The sequence below is a fragment of the Carcharhinus amblyrhynchos genome, chromosome 24 (genome assembly GCF_965287045.1).
Source record: "Carcharhinus amblyrhynchos chromosome 24, sCarAmb.v2.hapA, whole genome shotgun sequence".
NCBI classification, from domain to species: Eukaryota; Metazoa; Chordata; class Chondrichthyes; order Carcharhiniformes; family Carcharhinidae; genus Carcharhinus; species Carcharhinus amblyrhynchos.
The window spans coordinates 19,933,285-19,959,221 of NC_137347.1; the positions used below are offsets into that span (position 1 = coordinate 19,933,285).

The 25,937-nt window shown below is 39.8% G+C and overlaps 1 protein-coding gene across 11 annotated transcripts in view; it reads left to right on the forward strand.

The window, feature by feature from the left end:
- The window catches only part of macf1a (microtubule actin crosslinking factor 1a), a 562,465-nt gene that overhangs the window by 239,741 nt on the left and 296,787 nt on the right, over nucleotides 1-25,937 (forward strand). For all 11 annotated transcript variants that reach the window (XM_080211401.1, XM_080211408.1, XM_080211407.1 and 8 more), the window contains exon 3: nucleotides 15,326-15,415. In XM_080211401.1, coding sequence (XP_080067527.1) covers nucleotides 15,326-15,415 — 90 coding nt within the window. The remainder of the gene's footprint in view (nucleotides 1-15,325; nucleotides 15,416-25,937) is intronic.

Sequence of the window (25,937 nt, forward strand, 5' to 3'; positions counted from 1 at the left end):
GAAAAAAAAGTTGCTTTAGCATTGTCTGAAGTTTGTGTGATGGTTAAAGCTTGTTACTTTTATCCCTATTTGTTTTTTAAAGTATGGGTGAGTTGCATGGGTATAGTCTTTGTCACTGAAAACTCTTAAACAAGGTTTAGTCTGTCAACATAGTTGGTTGAGAAAGAAACAGCCTTACATAAAAACTTTCAGTACAGCACCTCTTTGAGATTTGTGTGCTATATATGGCATCAACATATGTTGTTGAATTTGAGATTGCCTTTAGCACCACCCGTAATGTGCTGAACCATAACTGAAATACTTTGAAAGTACAGATGGCATATTAACCCTTTCATTCGCATAGCCTAGATATTATTCATTGGCACACATCAACTGCTCAAAAGCTGCTTTAACTTTTTTCCCAATATATTAATTCTAAGTCTAAAAATTGGAGTAACAGGACTCCTGGTTTTTAATTAAATTTTTCATTATCATTTTTTGTTATCCTAATCTATAAAGAAAAGTATGCTCGCTATGAAATTGCTGGTACCTGCAAACATCATTGGTTTGAATTTCACTATTTGCTGTGTTCTGTTTGGATATTGTGCCAGATATATTAATGTGTATGTGTGTTTTTTAAAACGGGCAATGAAATTTCACATAGCTCATAGTAATTGTCAGAAATAAATTATTTGACTATTGCAGTGCATAATAAAGCAGTATTGTCAAGTCCTGTAGCTCACATCCCCCTCCATCGCAATTTGTTTACCTGTGCAAATCTGTGCACCTAACCATGCATGATTCAAGGCCCTGAAACTTCACTCATCCATGATTTAAAACGTTAGCTTTCCCCTTAAACCCCTATGGTCCTGAAAGGTTAATAAAGCACTTCTGCAGAAACCATAAAAAATGTTGTTTGAGGCCTTTCCCATGATGGGACATGCTGTCACTGCACATTAGTAGTCTCCATGTGCACGTGGGTTGCTGTGATTTATAGGACACAGTACAGTATTTGCAGTACAGTTACAATACCAAATAGCAACTTGCTAAAAGTCAGAGCACCCAAGAAAGCAGTGACACAATCTGAAAGAGACAGCAATGGCTCAAGTGCTGCCATGGTGGTACATGAAAAACAAAAGGCGCATCCCCTAGTGTTAGTGAATTAGCAGGGTAAATATGTAGGGCCGCAGGAATGGGCCTGGTTAGGATTGTAGTCAGTGCAGACTCGATGGGCTGGATGGCCTCCTGCACCAGAGGGATTCTATGATTTCAGTCAACAATAACATCGTTTATCTCATCCAAATCATCCTGATCGATGTCTGCGTCAGGCGCATAGCCCACTCCATCTACCTCAACTTTTATGTCAGGTATAGTACCTAAACTGCAATAGTGTACTGCGATTTTGGAAGTTGTACTACTGTATTCTGCAGTTCACAAGTTTTAAATTTTTCTTGTCTTGTGTTGTCAAACAATTTTTTCAGTAAAATTGCTTTTAATATACTCAAAAAAACATAGTTTTTGTTGATTTCTTTAATTTGAAAACCTATAATTTGAATGTGGTTAGAACCCATCTGGTTCATTCCCATTATAATCTGTGTTTGTCATTCATGATTTTGTGTTTTGAGATGCTAAAGAAACAGAATCCCAGTGAGCAATGGGAGCTGATTGTACATATTTGGTGATAGTCGAGATGCAAGTGTTTACATGCTGCTTTTTTAACAAAATATAACATCCAGGGAGATTTCTGTCCCTGTTCCTAGTCTGAGTAGGATGAAACTCTTCGCACTGAAATTAAGCTTCAGATTTATGGTTTTGGGCTAATTTTGCACCCTCTTCCAGATCTTTATGGCTATGTGAATTTCTTTTCTTGCAGTTGTATGGTTCCTTTGCCAGTTGTGTCCTCAAATTCTTTGACTTCTTCCAGGGTTTCACTTTTAATATTCCCTTTGCTGTGTCTCTGATAACTCCATTACGATCTTTCTTCCTTTGTTCTGCACATCTTTTCCCAAACTCTGCAGTTTGATCCATATGTGGGACATTTTTTCTCTCTCTGAATTTGTGGTCATCCATAACTTCTGCACATCTTTCTTTCTGATGCATTATCTTTTGTTACTGTTTCACCACATCAACCCTGTTGCCTTTCTTGTGACATAACTGAAAAGTAGCTGTTTCAGAAGTTGGCGCTTTCATCCATTTACTCATGGCTTCATATGATCTGGCAATGTCTGCAGCCTGCTATATTGTAAGCTTGTCCTTACCAATTTTCTTCCCTACTTAAGGGTGGAACCAAATGAGCTAATCTAGCAGCCTTTCAGCTGCGTTATTGAATGTACATTTTCTGGCTCCATTTTTCTTGTTATGAAGTTGTCAGCTGGCTCATCTGATTCCTTCCCCAGGCCTTTAAATTCACATTCATAAATCTAATGAAATGACTTTGGCTGGAGATGTTTGCTGACTTTGAAGACACTTGTCTGGGTTTCTGTTCACTCAGATCCTGACTATCAAACAAATTTAACCTTTTCTCACAAAATGATGAAGGATGTAGCTGACCCTTTTCTTTTCACTAGTGCCTCTTAGAAAGCTGCTCAATCAGTGTTCAATTTTTATTTAAACTTTCAAATATCTCTGTGGTATCATCAACATCCCAATTCATATTGGACTGGAGCTGTGTTTATTGCTGCATGTCTGTTTGGTTTTTGAATGATTCAGTCAGTTTTTCTATCACTAGCACCAATTTGGGGTGATTTTTGAATCATTAAGTTTCAGCATTAAATTAGTTTAAAATGTTTGGGTTTGTTATGGTCCCGGACCAGACTCCAGGCCCTTGGTAAGATCCAGCTAGAGGCCAATAACTCCATGTTTGGAGTAAATAAAGTTTGAAATTAAAGTCAAAAGATTCCAAAGGTTTTGAACAAACAAAAATAAATCGTATTTATGCATGGTCAATAGAATAAAACAATTTACAATATCTATCTTATACTCTAACATTCATGATTAATACAAGGTACATGTGAATTAACAGGTAAACTGTGGTTGAACACACACTGCACAATAAATTGCAGATGTGACCAAGACGCATTCCTCAACAACCCACCCAGATATCAGTAAACACACAGTCAACCAATCTTCTCTCTCATGATGGATTTCAAAGCACTCCAGCTTGGACTGCCTCACCCAGTGGCTTGCCTTGCTCAGTTTTAATTTTGTTCCTGTGACTCATTTTGTCTTGGGTTCCCAAGAATGCACTCAAGCCTTTACTTCCTTAATTTTAGCTGCTGGTTTCACTGAGACTCCTAGTTTTCTCTAAATTCCAATCTCAGCAGTACCCAGTCACATATGACTCCAAGCTTTACATCCATGGCATAACACCTTTTAGCGTAGAACCAGTGACCTTTTCAACTTTTCCAGACTTCTCAGGTCCTTATTACCTGGAATCTTTATCAGCAGCACCTTTCTTGCCTGGAGACGTCTGCCTCCCGCCCCCATTTGACTGGTACTCCTCCCTCCCCTTTCCTGGGATTTCATTGTCTGAGACTCCCTTCTGATATGATGCCCTGCTACTGGGCCATGCGACCTGATTTTCTTTCTTGTCATTTTCTCTCTGCGCAGGTGTGCTAGGCCTGTCCTTTGGCCCAAAGAACTCAATGTTGAACTATTCATGTACCACCAGCACCCTAAAAAAATCTTCTCCCAGTGTAACTTTCAGTTGTACTTTAATAGTGTCTTTGGCAACTACCCTGCCCAGATTTCACAATTTCTCTCAAAGCTTCTGTCGCTGTTGCTCAATCAGTTCCTTAATCTAGTATTGATTCCCCCTTCGCTCAACATAATCCCTGCACTCTCCCACACTGGCTGTTCACCCTGGTATAGCCCCCAGTTTGCTCCTTAAAGTACACGCGGTGCAGAACTAATCTGGAGCATGTGTGATACAGCTATTCCTTGCTAGATCTGGCTAGGTATTAGAGTTCGTTGTTCTCTGCTAAAATTGCACACCATCCCAAATCGTCCTGGAATATCAAGATAAATTCACGCATCTTTTCTCTGTGAAAAAACCTCTTCCCTTTTCACCCTCGCCTCCAAAAAAGTGAGAGGAACTTGTACACTTTGTCACGAAGTTTGAGTATACTTGTTCAACTCCCTGCACTGCATCCATCCTTCCCTAATCCTAAACTTGCATCTTTCTCTAACTTCTCTTCTGTCATATCCTCTGGAATTTAACTTGGTCATGAAACTCACCTTCTAGCTTCACTTATTCCCATCAAACTTCTGAGCATGTGACTTCTGGCCCCATACTACTAGTGGAAATAGTATATTGTTCCCTTTAAGTTTGGGCCTCCCTTTTCAAAATAAACATTATACTCCCTACCCTTAAGAAAAGAAACTGCCATCCCATCTTCAAACTCTGTTTCAACCCAAGTCCTCAGGCGTGGTAGCAACATATCCAGGCCCACCCTCAAAAAATCTTTCTGCTGACTTTATATTCCTACCTCTGCGACTTCCTGTCACTTCTTTGGACCTTACTGTTGTGAACTCTGGCCCAACATTGTTCTGGATCTTTGGTCCACTGTGTAAAGCTGCTGAAAATGACTGACAATGCAAAAGCTCTCGCATATTGTTTCTTGACCTCTTTTTTGCTATGAAAGAAATTCAGAGTTGATTTTATTTGATGTAAGTATATATTTTTAAAATCTTATTTAATGTTTTTAGATTCTGTTTAGATTTCTTCCCTTAACTACTAGGATAATGTCTGGATTTAAAAAAAAATCATGCACATTATATTCAAAGTTCACAGCTGAAGACAAATTTTCAAAACAGTTTCATATAAGTGAATGTTAATATAGTTTGTATGCCAAAGTGTGGGATTGATTAAAGATTGTAAACATTTGAGAAGAGGAACATTGATTATCTCAATTTTCCTAATGAATGAGTAGTCAGAGCATTTATGAACTAACATAAGAAAATACTTTTGAAGTGAGGTTTTTATGTGATAAATGAATAAGATGTTGCCAATGAACCCCACTGCATTTGTTCTTTTCTTACCTCTTGGCAAACATAATATCCTGAAAGGCAATGCTGCTTGGTATTTTTGGTGCATCTTTCTGCTACAACAATAATTTACTTTGAACAGGATGCAGTTTGTAAATGGAAATTAAGACTGAATTATCCTGCTTTCAGTCAAGAACAGAGCTTGTACTTTGTTCATTCTTAAACAATTAGTGGAAAAGAACAGGTATACTGCTTTCTCAGTTTGTATAAAATTGATAACTGCTTATGTATGCTATCCATCATTATATTTAGGTTATAGAACCACATTAGTGCTGCACAATGTGGAGGTCTGCAAGTTGAAAAGAACATGAAGATAAAGTTGTGGACCATATGTGCTGGTAGCTTAAAGTTTGCAGATATCTCATTGCTTCACAACTTTACAATTTGTTTTGAGATCTGGGTTCTAACATTATTACATAAAGGCGAGTTGAACGGCTCAGCGAATTGCTGTGACAATTTTGCTTGTGACCAGATGCTAATGTGAATATCTCTATCTCCATTTGAACTATTTTCACTCAACTGGATGTATTCAGAACAAGCATGAGGTCAGCTTGGTCAATATCTCTATCCTACAAATTCATTCATTGCAACAAAAGCACAACAAACCCATTCATGTTTACCTGATTGTACTGCATTCAAATTCCAAAGAGCTATCCTAAATGGATTCAGGTGATACAATTCATAAACCGGGGCACTGCAGCTATAAAATGAATGGCAACTGTAGATCCAGCAAAGGGGATAGATCAGGAGCATGAGAGAACGCATTACACTGCACAAGTAGGCCTGTGCCTACCAGTGCTTTTATACAAAGTTTAAGGTGTTTTGTCATTAATTCTTATCAGCTTCGTCTGGGCTATAATTATTATGTACATTTTGATTCTGCACAATATTGGAGCAAATAAGATCTTTGCTTGTTTATTATGCACTCACTATAAAATTTTACCTGACTAAACCCATCTCAGGATTCTCGGCTACAGTAGAAATAGAGAACTTTATGCACAGTGTGACCCTTGAAATAAATCTGCTTTGTATTTCAAGGACATATTCTCAAAGATCTTTTCAAATAACCTAAGAGACTGGTAAAACATTGACTATTCAGTAGAGTTATCATATTACTGTCACCTATGGACTTGAGTTATTTGAGAACAAGCCTATCTATTTGTTGAGATCTGCATGTCAATGATACTTGACAGATTCTATTCAGAATTTGGTATTTATTCAGACTGTGCTGAATAACTAGTCTCAAAAGAATAAATAGTAATTTGGGAAAATTTTTAAGCAGCGTGGATATGAATGAATTAATCAACATACAATCAAAACATTTAAAATCTATGAAGTAAACAATTTGCAAAACATTGTCTCTATTTACGGCACAGGTACATTAAGTTAACTTTTTGGCAGCATTGCAATCATTGTAAAAACGCTTTGAACTAAATGTATCACTGTTAAAGATTTAACTATTTTTGTAATGTAAAATTTGATTAAATGTAACTTAACAGCACGGTTTCGTTAAGGGGAAGTCGTGTCTGACGAATTTATTGGAGTTCTATGAGGATGTGTCTAGGGCAGTGGATAGAGGAGAGCCGGTGGATGTAGTCTGTCTTGATTTTCAGAAGGCGTTTGATAAGGTGCCTCACAAGAGGTTATTGCAGAAGGTAAGGGGGCATGGAGTTGGGGTAGGGTGTTAGTGTGGATAGAGGATTGGTTGTCAAATAGGAGGCAGAGAGTGGGGGTTAATGGGTGCTATTCGGATTGGCGGTTGGTGACTAGTGGAGTGCCCCAGGGGTCGGTGCTGGGGCCTCAGCTATTTACCATTTATGTAGATGATCTGGAGGAGGGAACCGAGTGTATGGTGTCGAAATTTGCTGATGACGCCAAGATTGGTGGAACGGCAAATTGTGCGGAGGGTGTGGAGAGTCTGCAGAAGGATCTAGATAGGCTGGGCGAATGGGCCAGGAACTGGCAAATGGAATTTAATGTTGGTAACTGCGAGGTGGTCCACCTTGGTAGGAAGGACTATTACTTACGTGGCGAAAAACTGCAGCATGCGACGGTGCAGAGGGACCTCGGGGTCCTTGTGCATGAGTTGCAAAAACCCAGCCTGCAGGTGCAGCAGGTGGTCAGGAAGGCAAATGGGATGCTGGCCTTCATAGCGAGGGGGGTTGAATATAAAAGTAGGGAGGTCTTGCTGTGGCTGTATAGGGCATTGGTGAGGCCGCAGCTGGAGTACTGTGTGCAGTTTTGGTCGCCGTACTTACGCAGGGATATTTTGGCCTTGGAGGGAGTGCAGAGTAGGTTTACTAGGCTGATACCGGAGTTGAGGGGGTTGAGCTATGAGGAGAGGCTGAATAAACTGGGCTTGTACTCGTTAGAGTTTAGAAGAATGAGGGGAGATCTCATTGAGATGTATAAGATGATGAATGGGATGGATAGGATAGAGGTGGAGAGACTCTTCCCACTCAAAGGACAGTAGGACTAGGGGGCACAGCCTCAAGATGAGGGGGGGGGGGGTGCGGTTTAGAACGGAGTTGACGAGGAACTTCTTCACTCAAAGGGTGGTGAATCTCTGGCATTCTCTGCCCGTTGAGGTGGTGGAGGCTGCCTCGCTAAATATTTTTAAGACGCGGGTTGATGGGTTTTTGATAAGCGAGGGGATTAAGGGTTATGGGGAGAGGGCAGGAATGTGAAACTGAGCCACGACAGATCAGCCATGATCTTATTGAATGGCGGGGCAGGCTCGAGGGGCTAGATGGCCTACTCCTGCTCCTATTTCTTATGTTCTTATTTTTTCTGTTTATATTTACTGCAAATTAAAAGTTCAGCTTAAAAATAATGCTGACGTTGTAGATAACATAATAGCATTAACTTTTCTTCAGATAGCTGGTTGATGCTCTCCTGTTTAACAATGCAATTGTTACATCTTAAGACATGTGTAAATCAGGAAGGTAAGAAGACAAATACTGCCATTGTACTTCAGTATAGTTTACCTGGCTCCAGGCCCTGTTTTTGCTTAAGGGGAGTGGTGTAGATTTGGTCACTTAGGCTAGTATTGTGCATTGTTACTAAAACTTTGGCCCAGCTGTGCAATGAGTTCAATGACATCATAGTTGAAATGCCATATGAAAGTACTTTGTCTCACCTTTGAATAGCTCCATGTGCTGTTGCAAAAGGAAATGCTTCATAAAGGATTCAGTTCAGTGTTCGCTGGACATATTCACGAGAAAGGGAGAATCTTCCCTTAGTGGAGGCTTGAATTGACATTACCACTATTATAGAGCAAAAAAGAAATCATTCTTTTATGGAATAAGGTCCTCATCAAATAGACATGGCTGAAACACACGTGGGACGTATGATGGTCGTATCAGTCATATTTGGGAATTCAACAAACCATAGCTGTCATCCCCCTCTTAACACCTCAGCCTATCAGTACTCTCGCCACTAAACCACCATGTGCACATGCGCCCGCCAGCCGGCAAAAGGCTGTAGTACCTTTGCCAAGCTCTGGGCCCAGTTAACCTCAAACCTGTGGTGAAAGTTTCTCCCAGTGTCAAACACACAACCAAAAACAGCCCTCAGCAAATAGTTTAAAGGATGATCCCGGTTTGGAACATTTGCAAAGTGAGTGATGTTCACTCATAACCTAAGTTAATCGAAGATCATCCGAGTGAACTGATGGTAAACTGGATATTGCATGTTATGTGGACTATAAAATTTGTAATTTGTTAGAAGAGAACAGGGTTGCAACAGGTATTGCATTCATGGGAACATGAGAAAAAGAAGCAGGAGTAGATTGTGCAGCCCTTTGAATCTGCTCCGCCATTCAATGAGAAGAGGAGACACTGGAAAGATACGTTATCTGGTCCAGATGGCTTTCATCCCAGGTTTCTAAAGGAGTTGGGGGTGAAGATAGCAGAAAGACTTTCCATATCTTCCAGTCTGCCTAGATATGACTAGAGGTACCACAGGATTGGTGAGTGGTAAATACGACACCCTTATTTAGGAAGTACAACCTTAATAACTAAGGTCAGTTTGTTTCAAAATCCTTCCCCACCGCTATCAAAGGAAAAATCAGCAGGCAGTTAGAGGTTTGACTAAATTAAGGATAGCATAGACTTATAAAAGGCAAATCATGTTTGACTAATCTAATTGAATTTTTTGATGAAGTAACAGAAGATTGATGAAGGAAATGCAGTAGATGTTATCCATACAGATTTTAGAAAAGCTTTTGACAAAGTACCATGTAAAAGGCTGGGTAACAAAATTGTGGCACATGGAATACTGGGGTCAGTGATGGCTGGGTAACAAAAATGGGCTCAATGTTTTTTCATATTTGAGGAAGATAGACAGTGATGGTCCCCAAAATCACTACTAGGGCCACTGTTTTCTCAGTATATAAATGATTTAGATATTGGAATAAGACTTGAAAATGGTACCAAACATGACACAGGCTAGTTAAATGGGTCATAGAGTCAAAGTCATACTGTGCAGCAGAAGCCCTTCAGCCTATTGAGCCTGTACCAACAAAACTACACTAAAATTCCACTTTCTAGCACTTGGCCTTGAGTGTTATGATATTGTAAGTGCTCATCCACATACTTTCTAAAGGTTGTGAGATTTCCTGCCTCTACTAGCCTCCCAGCCAGTGCATTTCAGATTTACACTACCCTTGGTGAAAAAAGTTTTCCTTAAATCCCCTCAAGACCTCCTGCTCTCACCTTATGCCCCCTTGTTATTGACCCTTCACCAAGGGGGGAAACAGCTGCTTCATATCTGCCTTGTCCATAATCCTCAAAATCTTAAAACACCTTGATCAGGTCCCCCTTCAGTTTTCTCTGCTCAAAACAACCCGAGCCTATCCAGCCTCTCTCCATAGCTCAAATGCTCCATCCCATGCAATAGCCTGGTTAATCTCCTCTGCACCCTCTCCAGTGCAATCGCATCCTTTCTGCACACAGAACTCCAGCAGACCAGTAGGAGATGGAATTTAATATAGAGAAGTGTGAGATGGTATATTTTGGCAGGAGTAAAAGAGAAAGGCAATGGAGATTTAATGGCAAAATTCTAAAGCTGTGCCAAGGACAGAGGGACCAGAGGGTGCATGTACATAGATCTTAGAAGGTGGCAGGACGTATTGAGAGTGAAGTTATGAAAGCATATCGAATCTTGGGCTTCACAAAAAGAGTATAGAAAATCAGAAGTTATGCGATCTCTTTCTAAAGCTCTGGTCAGGGAACAACTAGAGGATTGTATGCAGTTCTGGTCATCACACTTGAGGAAAGATTGAGGATACCTGAGAGGAGCTTTTACCAGAGTGGTTCCAGGGCTGATAGAAATTTAGGTTGGAGAAGCTGGGATTACTCTGCTTGGAGCAAAGTAGATTGAGGGGAGATCTGATGGAGGTAAACCAAGGTTATGACAGGTTTGTATAAGAAATGATGAAAAACTCCCTTCAAATTAACTGATGGTACAAGGACGAGAGGACAGAAATTTAGGAGTTTGTACAAGAGATAAAAGAGAAAGTGTAAGCAATTTTATTTTACACTCAATGGTGATGACCTGAAACTTGCTACCAACATGGGGATGGTAACAGAGACAATCAATAATTTCAGAAGGAAATTGTATAGTCATGAAATAAACTTGCAAGCCTATAGGGACAGAGCGAGGATTGAGGTTCACTGAATACTTGAGAGAGGCAGCATGGGCTGAATGACTTTCTTTGATTCAAATGGCACTAAAGCCATTTTAGAGGGGCTAACTTTCAGGATTTAGGTCCTTACTGGATTCCCAAGCACACTGCAGCTTAGCAATACAAAACCACCTGCAGTAACTCATTTTTGTACCACTTGAGCTTCATACTGAGCGCAACATAGACATGTCTCTTACAAAAACATATTTTAAAATATCCAGTGATGCATTGGAATTTTTATGATGTTGGAATATAATGAGCATGCCCCACTCTTGTATTTGTCATTGGTTAGCCACTGCCTTAACTTTTCACCAATTTTTCCAGTATTTTAGCCAACACTGCCTTCATTCCATTTGCCTTTAAGTGTAAGAAACTAGTTTCATACCCAAGTTTCTCAGTCTCACTCAAATTGTGAAATACTGTCATTTCGTGATCAGTCTCTTGTAGGGGAAAATGCTACTATGAGGTCATTATTTATCCTGTTTCATTATCATGTTTAGCGTAGAAACATAGAAAATAGAGGCAGGAATAGGCCATTTGGCTCTTCGTGCCTGTTCCAGCATTTATTTTGATCGTGGCTGATCATCAAATCCAGATCCCTCACTCCCTTCCTCCCCTGAACCTCTTTCTCCCCCCTGTCCCATATTCCTTGATCCCTTTAGCCCCAAGAGCTACATCTAATTTCTTCTTGAAATCACAATGTTCTGGTCTCAACTACTTTCTGTGGTAGTGAATGCCACACATTCACCACTCTGTGGGTGAAGAAACTTCTGCTCACCTCAGTCCTAAAAGGTTTATCCCTATCCTCAGAACTATGACCCTGAGTTCCAAAGTCCCCCCATCATCAGGAATATTCTTTCTGAATCCACCCTGTCTAATCCTCCAGAATTTTATAGATTTCTATGAAGTCCCCTCTCACTCTTCTAAACGCCAGTAAATACAATCCTAACCAACTTAATCTGTCCTCATGATGGACCTGCCATCCCAGGAATCAGTCTGGTAAGCCTCCGCTGCACTTCTTCGATAGCAAGGATATCCTTATCCTTCCTCCGATAAGGACACCAAAACTGCAACTAATACTCCAGGTATGGCCTCACCAACACCCTGTGCAATTGCAATAAAGCATCCCTATTCCAATACTCAAATCCTCTTGCTATGAAAACCAAAGTACCATTTGACACCTTTTACTGCCTGCTGTACCTGCGTGCTTGCTTTCAGTGACTGATGCACAAGTATACAAGGTCTTGCTGATTATCCACTTCTCTGAAGTTTTGATACTAAAGTGGGTAAGACATGTTCCAGGTTGGCTCAGAATGCATTGTTTTAAGAAATCCCCTGAATATACTCCCTGTATTAGTACAAAAGTAATTGTTATGAATGCTGCAGGCATTCAGGCACCGTTTTTAACTTTGTCCTCTTTCCATTTTTTGCCATCGTTCTTCTTTGCTGGTGCACGCTTAAGTTTGTAAGCTGTCCCTTCATGGTGCACTTTACTCATGTTGCCAAGCCGCTGTAGTACATTGTTACCCATTTGATATTGTACATCTCTCTCAAAAACCTCCTTTACTGCCCTATATGCAACTTGCCAGTACATTGGTCCCAGCACAACTCACCTTCCAACAGTACAGCCCCACTTTCCCCAGTAGTGGTGCCCGTCCCCATGAATCTAAACTCATTTCTTTCTTAGCAGTCTTTGAACTATGCATTCACCTCTAATCTTATTTAACCTACACCAATTTTCTCATGGTTCAAGTAAAAATCCAGAGATTGACTGTGAAGGTTTGACTTTTTAATTTAGTCCCCAGCTTCCCATAGTCCCTGAGCAGAATTTCTTTCCTCGTCCTTTCCATGTCTTTGGTACCAACATAGACCACAGTAACTGGATCCATTCTTCCATGGCAAGTTCCTCTCTGAACTCTGAGCAGCTGTCCCAAACCCTGGCATGGGGCAGGCAATATAGCTGCTTGGATTCGCACTCGAGTGCAGAGAACTGTGTCAATTCCTCAATTATGCTATTCCCTACTACTACTTCATTCCTCTTAACTCGCCTGATTTTAAATGGCTTCCTGTACCATGGCACATGGTCAGCTTGCTCATCCACCCTGCAGTCCTCAGTTTTGTCTCTGATAGATGCAAAAACCTCAAACTTATTGGACAATACTACCATCTGAACTTTCTTACCTACCTCGTTTGCTGCAGGACCTGATTGCCTCCTGGAACAAGATTCCAGATAACTTTCCTCCTCCCTGATGTACCACAGTGTCTGCTGATCGGCCTCTAGCTCAATGACTAAGCCAAATCCCTGGCATTTATTACAGACTTGTTTACCCTGGTCCCAGCTGATATTCTGGAACTCCTACATTTTGCACTTTACATTATACGTCACTTGTTCTGCCATTTTGATTATGTTTTAATTAATTGTTTGCTTAACTAATAATTAATAAACCCTATTACTACCAATGCATTTTACCACAGCTAGCAAACCATTCTAATACTAATAACTTTTTAATAATTGTAAGATTTTAACGGAGGCTTGAAAGATAAATAAGCAAGCTACTTACCAACCAACCATTTCGCTGCTTCCATACTTCCACTCATTGCACCAAACTCCCTTACTCCCAAGTTTACACTCTAGACTAGCTGCACTCAGTGATGAGCTGCTTTGTGCTTCCTTTTCCAAAGTAACAAATAATTGCAAGTGAGCAAAAGTTGTACTTTTTAATTTAATCTTGCAGTTCAAAAAATACTCAGATGCTAATGTCTGAATTTTAATTAAAACTAATTTTTTACGAAGAACTGTAAGCTCCTGAGGTAATGGTTATAAGATACTTTCATTTAAAATATGTGCTTTAGGGGTTAGATAGGTGTTACATTTGTACTATGTTAAAATATCCCCATTGGTGAGTGACCGGATACAACTAAATGGCAGTGATTTTGCATATGCTTCTGTATTATGGCTAAACATTTGCCTAAAATTAGCTTTGCTGACAAAGTTTTTCATATATTTTGTAGTTAGTGGTTATTAATCCATTGAAGTGAATCGAGCTATGAGATTTGATTCTCTTTTCCACAGTGTAAAATTATTGAGCCACACCCAGTTTGTTAATCATTGTACTATTCATGATAAAACTAAATGTCATTTCTTCCTACACCACCCCATCCTCCCTGCAAACGAGTTTTCTGTTAATTGTTCATATCCATTGCAACAGTTTATTAGAATATCTGCTGAGGTAAACTTAAATGATCTGTGATGCAAGAAAGTTGAGGTTGAGTGCTGTGTAACAGAGTAGGTGTAGTTTGTCACAATCTTCAGTTTTGTAATTTTGATAAGTGTAGATTCACAACTGGAAGTTATTGCTCTGTCTGCAGGTTACTGTGACTTTACATAAATAGTTTCGATTCCCTTTGAAAGAAGGCTCTTTGAATGACAACTCTGTTTTTTTTAAGTAGTAGTTGTTTACTGTTGAGTGAGAGTAATGTTACTTCACAGTCACTGTTGTCACCTTAGTACTTGGTTTTGGTTGATGCAGCCTATAGGCCAGGGCAATCGCTCATCCAACTGGCCTTCAGGCAGTCAAATCCCCAGGGATATAGAGGATACCTAGGAGAAAGTAGAGCAAGTCGTAGTGTTTTCAAACATGCAAAAGTCTTAAAAGTAGTGTGATGCAGTATTTTCTTTGTGCACTTCAGTGCAATCTATTTTCTATACTCTGTTTTAATTTTAAGAATGTATAACAGAGCATACTTTTTAAACTATAGCAAAAATGTGATTCGCTTTAAGAGTTAATTTTTCAGACTGGAGCTGCTATTTTGCAATAATGTTGAGAACCTTTTCAGTGCAAAATGGCCTAGTTAATTTGCAGTGCTCCTGGAATGGGATGATTTATGATGCACTGAAAGTTTTTCTTTTACATTTACAAAATCTGTTGTCTTCAAACAATCTGCCAATGTTTGTTTCGCTAACCAAGCAGGTCAAAAGGCAACAAAACAAATTGTCATCTTTGCAAAAGCTTTAAAAAACAAAGAATATTGAACCTTTCTCCCTCACACTCAGAACCCTTCATCTTATTTCCTTTGTGGGGCTTCTTGGTCCATTTTGTGACTACCCTTCTGTGTGTTCATGATTGCATCAGCTTTCCCAATTTGTTTGCTGCCATTAATTTTGTGACATCTCTCGGCAGGCATGCTCATCAAAATGTAACAAGCTTGTTTTAAATGTACGTGCATGGTCTGGGTTGTGAGCTGATCTCAATCAGGATGGTGGCAAAGCAGAACAGTTAGTTTCAATGACTCTGGACTTGAGAGGGAAAATTGGTCAGAAGTGTTGCTTCTGATCTTTTGTCTATTGAACTCTGCTAATGCGCATGGATGGACAAAAGAAGAGGTTAAGAGTAACTAAGTCTGTAATCAATCTTGTGCGCACTGTCCCAGTTCGCAAGTGAAAAATGGTTACTTTTTGGAGAGCTGTCAACTGCAGAGCCATATCCAGGATGAATTATCAATTTCAAAAAAGGAAAAAGAGAGTAAATCTGAATATATGAGATCTGTCAAAATTTTGATTGCTAAGCTGTGAAGTGGAAAAATGGCTTTAAAATGATTTCTGGTTTTGTTTAGGTACGGAAGCACATAAATGATCTTTATGAAGATCTACGTGATGGACATAACTTGATCTCTCTCTTGGAAGTCCTCTCTGGAGTGGCTCTGGTAGGTGTTTTTTTTGAAAGAAGTTTGTGAGTACATTGCAGAATGTTCAAGGTAAGCTCTGATTGTAAGACTCAAGAATTTTTACAATATATCAATTTACCTAAATTATGAGTAAAGTAATTTGTGCTCTGAGTCAAATGATTGGCCTGATTAATTAAAAATCTGGACTGAAATTCTTCAACTCCTGAAAACTTTTTCTTCATTTTTACACATGTATTTATCAACAATTTGTATGAGTTCAGAGTATTGTAAATTGCATTCTATTGAATAGAAGCTGTATGTCAGCAAAACAATTAACTACCTAAAATGTCAGTATAAAAGCAGTTTTGTGTTACTGTCATTTATTCTAAACTCCTGAATTCAAGCTATTTTGTTCACACTTGGTTTTAGGCTCTGAACTACAATTGAAATAAGACTTGTTTGTGTGTTCTGCCTGAATTAACTTGCACTCAGTGCTTTCCATATAACAGTATGACAGTGATGACCCTAGTATCATTTTCAAATGAGTGTAATGCTCTTTCAGACTTGATTTGGAGAATGCACTGATGACATCTAGTGGGTGACAGTCAAATACTCCAAATTTTTTTAATTGAGTCTCATATGTATCACCAGCCAGTGGCAGAAATAGAAAAAAAAGTTTTGTGTGATAATGGATAAGATGCTCTTATTTATGTAGGAACAAAAGTTAGCTGTTCAGCACCTCCAGTATGTTCAATCATTCATGTACACAAACACAAAATGCTGAAAAATCTCAGCAGACCTGACAGCATCTGTGGAAAGAGAGCTAAAGTTTCAAGTCTGGACAACCCTGGATTCCAGCATCCTCGGTGATTTGTTTTTATTTGTGTTCAGTCATTCAGTTAGTTATAACTCAATTCAATTTACCTACCGTTGCTCTCTATCTCTTGTTGTGAAATCTAGATCTTGATCTGGAAAATTTTAATTTGTCCAGCATCCATAGGCTCTTCAAGGAGGAATTTCCAGTACAATTTATGTGGAGAAAACAGAAGTCCCTGATTTGACTGCTAAATGGTTTAACTCTAATTTTAAGATTGAGCCTTCGTTCTGTATTTTTGTAACATAGAAAATGGCAGTTGCCCTACCAAGTCCATTTTATACAGTTAAACACTTCAACCTTTTTAAATGAGAGGAATACTAGCCAAACATGTCCATTCTGTCCTTCTAATTTGACCCCCACTGAGTCCAAGTATCTTTCTGGTGAATCCGTTCATGTATCTGGGGTGAGAACAAAAATTTTGCCACTTAAAAAACTTGACATTTCATAGACTGAATTATAATACTTGTTTAAATTAATATTCCATGTCATCATCTTTAAGCACTTCTGTAGAGTTACTAAATGGATGTATTGTATATTTCCCAAGTGCCAGTATCTGGTGTACTAGTTAGAAATGCATTGTATTATTCAAATTTAAGTGATTGACAACAAACTGAATTTTCAGTCAGTGACAACAGAAACCAAAAGATAAATACAATTTGTGCATCTAGTACTGATTTCTTATTGTTCCCCACTCACTTTTCATGAAAAACAGCATGAATGGATTCCACTGCATTGCAGTTTTGCCTAGAACTAAAATGACGTCATTAAATATGCAATTCCTCCAGGAGCTATTTTTGGAATAAGTCATTCAACTAGATGTTGATGCTCCTTCCAAACACACTGCCTGGAATTCTTCGGCTGTTCATGCTGGTGGGATCTGATCCTGCCAATTTTGCGCCCCTGCCAAGGGTTTCCTGGCAGCATGAGGTGTTGTCAATGGGAAACCCATTGACAGCGGTGGGACCAGAAGATACTGCCACCAACGAACTGTACACCACCTCCTGCCATGAGAAACATTTTGCAGGAGGCCTGAGAATTCTTTCAATACGTCTGAGAGTGGCGTCCAATAACACCCTAAATTTTCAGCTTCATATATTATGCAACACACATTACTGCTTTGAGAAAGAAAAACCTGCACCTAAACAATGGCTTTCATAAGCTTAAGTTACCTCACTGTGCTTCACAGGCAATGAAATATTTCTAAGTGTAGCCAGTATTGCCATTTAAACAAATGCAGCATCTTATTTTTGCACAAGATGATCCAAGCAACAATGACGTAAATGACCAGACAATTTCAGGCCATCTGTGTTTGTGCTGGTGATGGAGGCATAAGTGTTGACAAAGACGTGGGGCAATATTTCCCTGCTCTGCTTCAAATTATACAATGGGAACTTTGTAAAAAAAAATCCAACTCCATTCCCCCCCACCCCCCAGCCCGAGAAGTCAACCTCAATTTAATGTCTCATTTGAAAGTACGATTATTTCCATTTAATAGAAAATTTATTGCATTAGGATAACTGTGTATGATTACAAAATTGGAATTGATTTAGTAATTATTCATTCATTGAACTTTAACTGTGAAGATTTTTAGTACATCCTGAAATCATGAAAGGTGCTATATAAAGAAAATTTTCTTTCAATCCTTTTTCTTTCTTTTCATCTGTTATCGTTTTGTCATTGCCACGTTTATGAAGAACCCCATTATAGTTAGAAGGATCTTTATATTCATGTTAATGCAGTGCAGCAGAAATGGATATCATAGAATGAAAATGGGACCTTTAAATGCTAGTGCAATATATTGGTGCATGGCTGGATTGAAGCTTGCTCTATGAATGGCTGTTTCTCTCTGGCATTTCCAAGCTACAGATGGTAGAAGTTCTGAGAAAGGGACAGTATCCCTTCAGAAAAAGGAAAACTCTATTCCCAGTAATCCAGTGCCAGTCTAAAACATCTTTCTTATGCACAGGTCAATAGCAGCAGATTCCACTGGCCTCATAGAATGAGATGTTGCCTTGGCCAGGGACCTGGCTCAAAAACTGGAATCCGTAGTAATGAAATTCATATCTTGTACATTTATAAGCATTATGTGATTGTTGAGAAAAAATCTTGTTGGTAGATTTTATTTACATTGTCGCAAACTCTGCTCCAACAGGTTAATTTGAAGCTTTTGTGTGCAATTTTTGTTTGTTTTTACCCTTATTTGCTCTGCTTTGGTTCTGCCATTGTCTGTCTTTGTCTCATGCTGGATAGCAAAAGGAACAGTCTGTGCTGAAGAACTTGCGCTTGGTGAGATTGCCATCCTGTGTTTCTGAATACAGTCAAGAAGAGGGGAATGATGAGGGGGTAGGTGCCACCCCTCCAAAAGGCGGTGCAACAATTACTGTATCACTGTTAGATAATCCACAATGTTGTTAAATGAGACAGCACCTCATAATATATGGATTATTTATTTTGAAAAAGATTGGTATGGTGTTGAAATAGAACTACTTTTGCACAAATTGAAATGCTTTACTTTCAATATTTTAGCTTCTGTCTAATTTCTCCCCACTACCCTTACCAGAGCCCCTTGCAGCAACTGGAAGAACTAGATAATTTGACTGCATCAGAGACATGTACCATTTATCCTGTAAAATAGTAATTTCTGTTTCTCCAGAAAACATATCAAACTCTAAAAGACAGAATTTCATGCCGGAGGGTAGCCATTTTGAAATCTGTTTTTGAATTTTGAGTCCAGAGGTATTCAGCCCCTCTAATAATAGAACTTCTAGGATATATTATACTTCTAGTATTTAATGTTTGGAATTTGACATAGGAGTTTGGTGTCTAATACCTGGGCAGTACCATTGAATATTGAACTGGCATGGTGCCATGTTGAGCTTCCCACCAAATATATAAAGACCTTTAATGAAAAGAACACAAAGCAGCTGATTGTGCTGCTAATCATCGAGGAAAAGATTTGTTACACAATATTGTAAATCTTTTATATAATTGTATGTGGTATTGAAAAGAGCTCAATGGACAATGGCTCAACCATATAAATATGTGATGCTCAAGTGGATTATCTATACATTGATTCAGTCATCTTAATGCCACAAGCAAGATAACAAAAATAACTCGAATTCTAATCTTTCCTTCATTTTGTTTCTCCATTTATTATGGTTTGGGGCAGTTTGGGTCATTTATTCAGTTTTTAGTTCATTCATATAATTTATCATTTTAACTATTGTCTGACCTAAAAACATGGGCTCTGTCTAGCCATCATGTGCAGTTTGATTTTGGCACCTTGCCTCTATCGATGAGTGAGGGTGGAAGAACAGGGCACACAGCTGAATGATATAATGTACTCACTGGATAAAACAATTTCCTGCACTGAAAAACCCAAATAAGGCTGCGCATTTTCTGTGCAGGGCTTCCCTTTTCTTTTTAAAAAAAAAAGTTCCTGATTACATTCTTTGTCATATTTATTATAACCCAGACAGCTCTAACTAGTGGGAGACATGATGAAATATGTGCCATATATTGCAATTGCGTGCTTTCACTGTAACAATGGAAGGAACCACAATAACGGAAATTTGGTTGTGTGTTTGCCTGCTTTCTGAGATTGTCGCAGTGGTTTCCTTTTATCCTAATGAATTAACCAAGACCATTTTTCAACTGTTTGCTGTGAGACTTGGACTAACACTGCACATCTTGAGAATCACTCACCCCTGCATACTTGCTCGTGAAAGTTCTTCTTTCCCAAAAATAAAATGGTGAGGATGCATGTAAGAATTGGCTCTAGTGTGTGATATAAAATAAATCATTTATTTTGCTGTTCTATGATTTGTTCTGCAGCATATATATTACATGTGAACCAGCAAAGAGGGTGGCTGCAGGCCAGTTATAATTCTATAGCAAAAATACATAGCCTGACCATTCCCCATATACATCATGGAATGGAGTTAGTGTACAGTTACTGTATGCTTTTTCATCACAATGGAAAGCTAACTTCAGAAGATGAGTCTGTAATTGGCAGTGGAATTTTTAGCTCACTAGGCTTCTGGCATGCTGTGAAATGATTGTATAATTCTTGCTGTCAATAGACATTCTTTCAACAGTCTGACATTGACTGGAACCTGCAAGTTTTATCCCTTCACCTCTGAAACAGACCTTGATGACCTCTATGTGGCAAGAGCTGAATTTGCCTTAATCAAAATGGGTTGCTGCCAGAACTCGCTGGCTGGCAACCCTTCTTTTCATTTGTAGCTGCTTAAACCAATTGATTGCGAAGTGTGAAATTTCATGGAGCAGCCCCACCATTCAGCAGAGCTGCCTGGAACATGAAATTTGAGTCCTCTAACAGACTTCAATGGAGAAGTCCACCTTTGCTAGTAGTTCAAAAATTATCATGCTAACCTAAATGTATGGGAAGTTTTAACAACTGTGAATGTGTTAGGTCCTGTCACTATTTATTGTGCAGGTTGTGAGTCATAAAAATATACAACGTGGAAGCAGGTCCTTAAGCCCGACTCGACCTTGCCGACCAGGTTTCCTGAACTGAACAAGTTCCATTTGCCTGCGTTTGGCCCATATCCCTCTAAACCTTTCCTATCCACGTACCTGTCCAAATATCTTTTAAATGCTGTAATTATATCTGCCTGAGGCTCACTGAGCATCAGGAATCCTGGAGGAAGGGTGGACAGTACCGAAAACGGCATTGCTTCAATAGAAATATTGGCCTTCAGAGCAAGAGAAGGCCACAGAGTCCTTCAAGTCTGCTGCGCTATTCGTTAAGATCCTGACTTATTAGGTTTTAGTCTCAACTCTACTTTGCCACCTGCGCCCATAACCCTTGACTCTGTTGGTTATCAAAATCCGTGTAGCTCTGCCATGAATAATTTCAGTGACCCGCCTCCACTGCTTTCTGGGAAAGAGAATTCCACATACTAACAATGCTATGAAAGAGGATTTTCCTTATTTCCATTTTAAATGGTAGGCATCTTATTTATAACTATGTCCCTTGTTTCTAATCTCTGCCACAAGTGAGAACACCCTCGTGGCATCTACCCACCAAATTCCCTCAGGATCGTATGTTTGTGTGATCAATTTCTCATTCTTCTAAACCTCAATGGGTAAAAGGTCCAATCTGTTCAGTTTTTCTTCAGAAGATGAGTCCTTCATCCTAAGAATGAGTCGAGTGAGCCTTCTCTGAACTGCCTCGAACGCAGTTCCATATCTTTTCAAGTAAGGAGATCAAAATTGTACACGGTATTCCGGATGTCCAATGATGTGTGGGTTAGGTTGACTGTCAGGACACCCAGATGCCTGTGTATCACCAAGTTCTACAATCTGTCTCCTTTTAAGTAGTATACTGCTTTTCAAATCTTCCTGACAAAATGGACAAGTTCACATTTTTCAACGTGCCAACCTGAAAACTCCATTTATCCTTGCTTTCTGTCCTGTAAGCTAACCAATCCTTTATTCATATTGATGTGTTACCCTTGTACATTTTGTGGCATCTGATCAAATGCCTTCTGGAAATTCAAGTGCACTATATTTACAGGTTCCCCTTCATCCACCTTGCTGATTGTTTCCTCAGGAAATTATATAATTAATTAGTTCAACTCAATTTCCCTTTGACAAACCCAAGGTGATTCTGCTTGATCACATTATGATTTTCTAAGTATCTTGCTTTAACATCCTTAATAATAGATTCTACCAAATTCTCTATGACAGATGTTCGGCTAACAGACATGTAATTTCCAGTTTTCGGTCTTCCTCCTTTCTTGAATTAATGTGTTGAACGGGCTATTTTGAAATCCGATAGGTTCTTTTATTCATTAATCCTGCCTCATTGTTCATTACCAGGTCCAGAATAGCCTGCTCCCTGGTTGACTCAAGAACATACTGTTCTAAGAAATTATCCTATTATCTCACTTTCCAGGTGACCTTTGCCACTCTGAATCACCAGATCTACATGTAGATTAAAGTCACTGGTGATTAGTTTGAAACTTGCGGTAGAGGCGGCAGAGGAACTTCACTGGAGCATTCTGGGAGAATTCAAAACAAAATGGATGAATTAGTTTCACAGACAGATGTGAAAGGGTATGACATAGTTGGCATTCTGGAGGTGTGGCTCCAAGGTGAGTAAAGATGGGAATGAGAAGGGATTAGTTGGCAATCTAATTGTGAGAGAACCTTTGGAAAGAGTGACCGTGATATGATAGAATTCATTGTCAAGGTGGATATTGATGAAGTTGATTCTAAGATCATGATTCTGAATCTCAATAAAGGTAACACTGATGGTGTGAGGCATTACTGAAAGGAAAGACAGTGGACAGGCAATGGCAAGCATTTAAAGTATGAATTGGTGAACTCGGAGTTGTTTCTTCCTGTTTGGCGGAAGAGTAGTAAGAGAATTGAGGCCAAACATAACATAAGAAATAGGAGCAGGAGTAGGCCATCTAGCCCCTCAAGCCTGCCCCGCCATTCAATAAGATCATGGCTGATCTGAAGTGGCTCAGTTCCACTTTCCCGCTTTCTCCCCATAACCCTTAATTCCCTTGCCTACCAAAAACCTATCTACCCGCGTCTTAAATATATTTAGCGAGGTAGCCTCCACCACTTCAAAGGGCAGAGAATTCCAGATTCACCACCCTTTGAGTGAAGAAGTTCCTCCTCAACTCTGTTCTAAACTGCAACCCCCTTATCTTGAGGCTGTGCCCTCTAGTCCTGCTGTCCTTTCTGAGCAGGAAGAACCTCTCCATCTCTACCCTATCCATCTCCTTCATCATCATATACGTCTCAATAAGATCCCCCTCATCCTTCTAAACTCCGAGTACAAGCCCAGTCTATTCAGCCTCTTCATAGCTCAACCCCCTCAACTCTGGTATCAGCCTAGTGAACCTCCTCTGCACTCCCTCCAAGGCCAAAATATCCTTGCGCAAGTGCGGCGACCAAAACTGCACACAGTACTCCAGCTGCGGCCTCACCAGTGCCCTGTACAGTTGCAGCAAGACCTCCCTACTTTTATATTCAATCCCCCTCGCTATGAAGGCCAGCATCCCATTTGCCTTCCTGACCACCTGCTGCACCTGGAGGCTGGGTTTTTGCGACTCATGCACAAGGACCCCCAGGTCCCTCTGCACTGTAGCATGCTGCAGCTTTTCGCCCTGTAAGTAGTATTCCTTCCTACTATTATTCTTACCAAAGTGGATAACCTCACACTTGCCAACATTGTATTCCATCTGCCAGGTCCTCGCCCACTCGCTCAGCCTATCTAGATCCCTCTGCAGACTTTCTATACATCCGCACAATTTGCTTTTCTACTTACCTTTGTGTCATCAGCAAATTTCGACACCTTACACTCAGCTCCCTCCTCCAGATCATCTATATAAATGGTAAATAGCTGAGGCCCCAGCACCGATCCCTGGGGCACTCCACTAGTCACCAACTGCCAATCCGAATAGCACCCATTGACACCTACTCTCCGCCTCCTATTAGACAGCCAATCCTGTATCCACGCTAACACCTTACCCCCAACTCCATGCCCCCTAACCTTCTGTAACAACCTTTTGTGCGGCACCTTATCAAACGCCTTCTGAAAATCGAGAAACACCACATCCACCGGTTCCCCTTCGTCCACCGCACTAGACACGTCCTCATAGAATTCCAATAAATTCGTCAGACACGACTTCCCCTTAACAAATCCGTGCTGCATCTGCTCTATCAAACAATTCTTCTCAAGATGCCTCGCTATTTCTTCTTTGACGGCAAACCATGGCTTACAAGTGAAATTAGAGAGAATCAGATTCAAGGAAGAAGCGTACAAATTGGCAAGGAGAAGCAATAGGCCTGAGGATTGGGAGCAGTTTAAAATTCAGCAAAGGAGGACCAAGAGATTGATTAAGAAAGGAAAAGTGTAGTATGAAAGTAAGCTAGCAGGGAACATAAAAACTGATTGTAAAAGTTTCTATAGATAAGTGAAGAGAAAAAGATTGACAAAAACAAATGTATGCCCCATACAGTCAAATGGGAGAATTCAATACGGGGAATAAAGAGGCTGAGGAATTAAATTTGTATTTTTCTTCCGTCTTCACAAAGGGAGCAATGAATACTTTACCAGAAGTACTGAGAGAAATATGTTTTTGAGGAGCTGAAGGAAACCAGCATTAGTAGAGAAATGGTTTTGGGGAAATTTATGCAACTGAAGGTAGATAAATCTCCAGGTCCTGATGATCTTTATCCCAGAGTACTTAAGGAAGTGGCTGAGGAAATAGTAGATCCATTTGTGGTTATTTGCCAAAATTCTTTGCACTCTGGAATGGTTTCTAAAGATTGGACGGTAGCTAATATAAACCTGCTATTCAAAATGGGAGGCAGAGAGAAAAACAGGGACCTATAGACCAGAGAGCCTAATATTGGTACTGGAGGAGTTGCTAGAGTCTATTATCAAGGATTTCATAACTCGGAAGGCAGTGGTGTAATCAGACAGTCAGCATGGATTTATAAGAGGGAAATCATGCTTGATGAATCTATTGGAACTTTTTGAGAATGTAACTAGTAAAGTTGACTGTGGAAAACTAGTGGATGTGGTTTGTTTAGACTTTCAAATGGTCTCACATAACAGGATACTATGTAAAGTCAGAGCACACGGGATTGCAGGTAATGGCTTGAGATGGATAAAAGGCTGGTTAGCAGATTGGAAGCCAAGAGTTGGCATAAATGGGTCTTTTCTGATTGGCAGTCAGTGACTAGTAGGGTGGGGTTCAGCAGGGATCTGTGCTAGGATCACAACTGTTTACATTATATATTACTGATTTGGAAGAGGGAACTGAATGTATTAGCTCCAAATTTGCAGTTGATACAAAGTTGAGTGGGAGGGTGAGCTGTCAGGAGGATGCAGAGATGCTTCAGCATGATTTGAACAGGTTGAGTGAGTGGGCATCTGCATGGCAGATACGGTATAATGTGGATAAATGTGTTATCCATTTTGGCAGTAATAATAGGAAGACATATTATCACTTGAATGGGTGTAAATTGGGAGAGATGTATACTCACCGACACCTTGGAGTCTTTGTGCATCAGTCTCTGAAAGTAAGCATGCAGGTACAGCAGGCAGTAAAGAAGGCAGATGGTATGTTCGCCTTCATGGCAAGAGGATTTGAGTATAGGGATAGGGATGTTTTGCTGCAATTGTATAGGACTTTGGTGCGGCCACCTGGAGTTTGTGTGCAGTTTTGGTGTCCTTATGAGGCTGGATGTCCTTGCTATAAAGCGAGATTAGCAAAGGTTTATCAGGCTGATTCCTGGAATGGCAGGTCTGTCATATGAGGAGAGATTAAATCGGTTAGGATTATATTCACTGGAGTTTAGAAGAGTGAGAGGGAATCTCGTAGAAACTTATAAAATTCTAACAAGGTTAGACAGGCTATATTCCAAAAGAATGTTCCCAATGGTGGGGGAGTTCCAAACTATGGGTCATAATTTGGGTCATTATTTCATAATAAGGGGTAAATCTTTTGGAACTGAGGGAAGGAGAAATTTCTTCACCCAGAGGGTGGCGAATGTGTGGAATTCACTACCACAAAGTAGTTGAGGCTAAAGCATTGTCTGACTTCAAGAAGAAATTAAATATAGCTTTTGGAGATTTGGGGATCAAGGGATATGGAGGAAGCGAGGATCAGGATATTGAATTCCATCAAC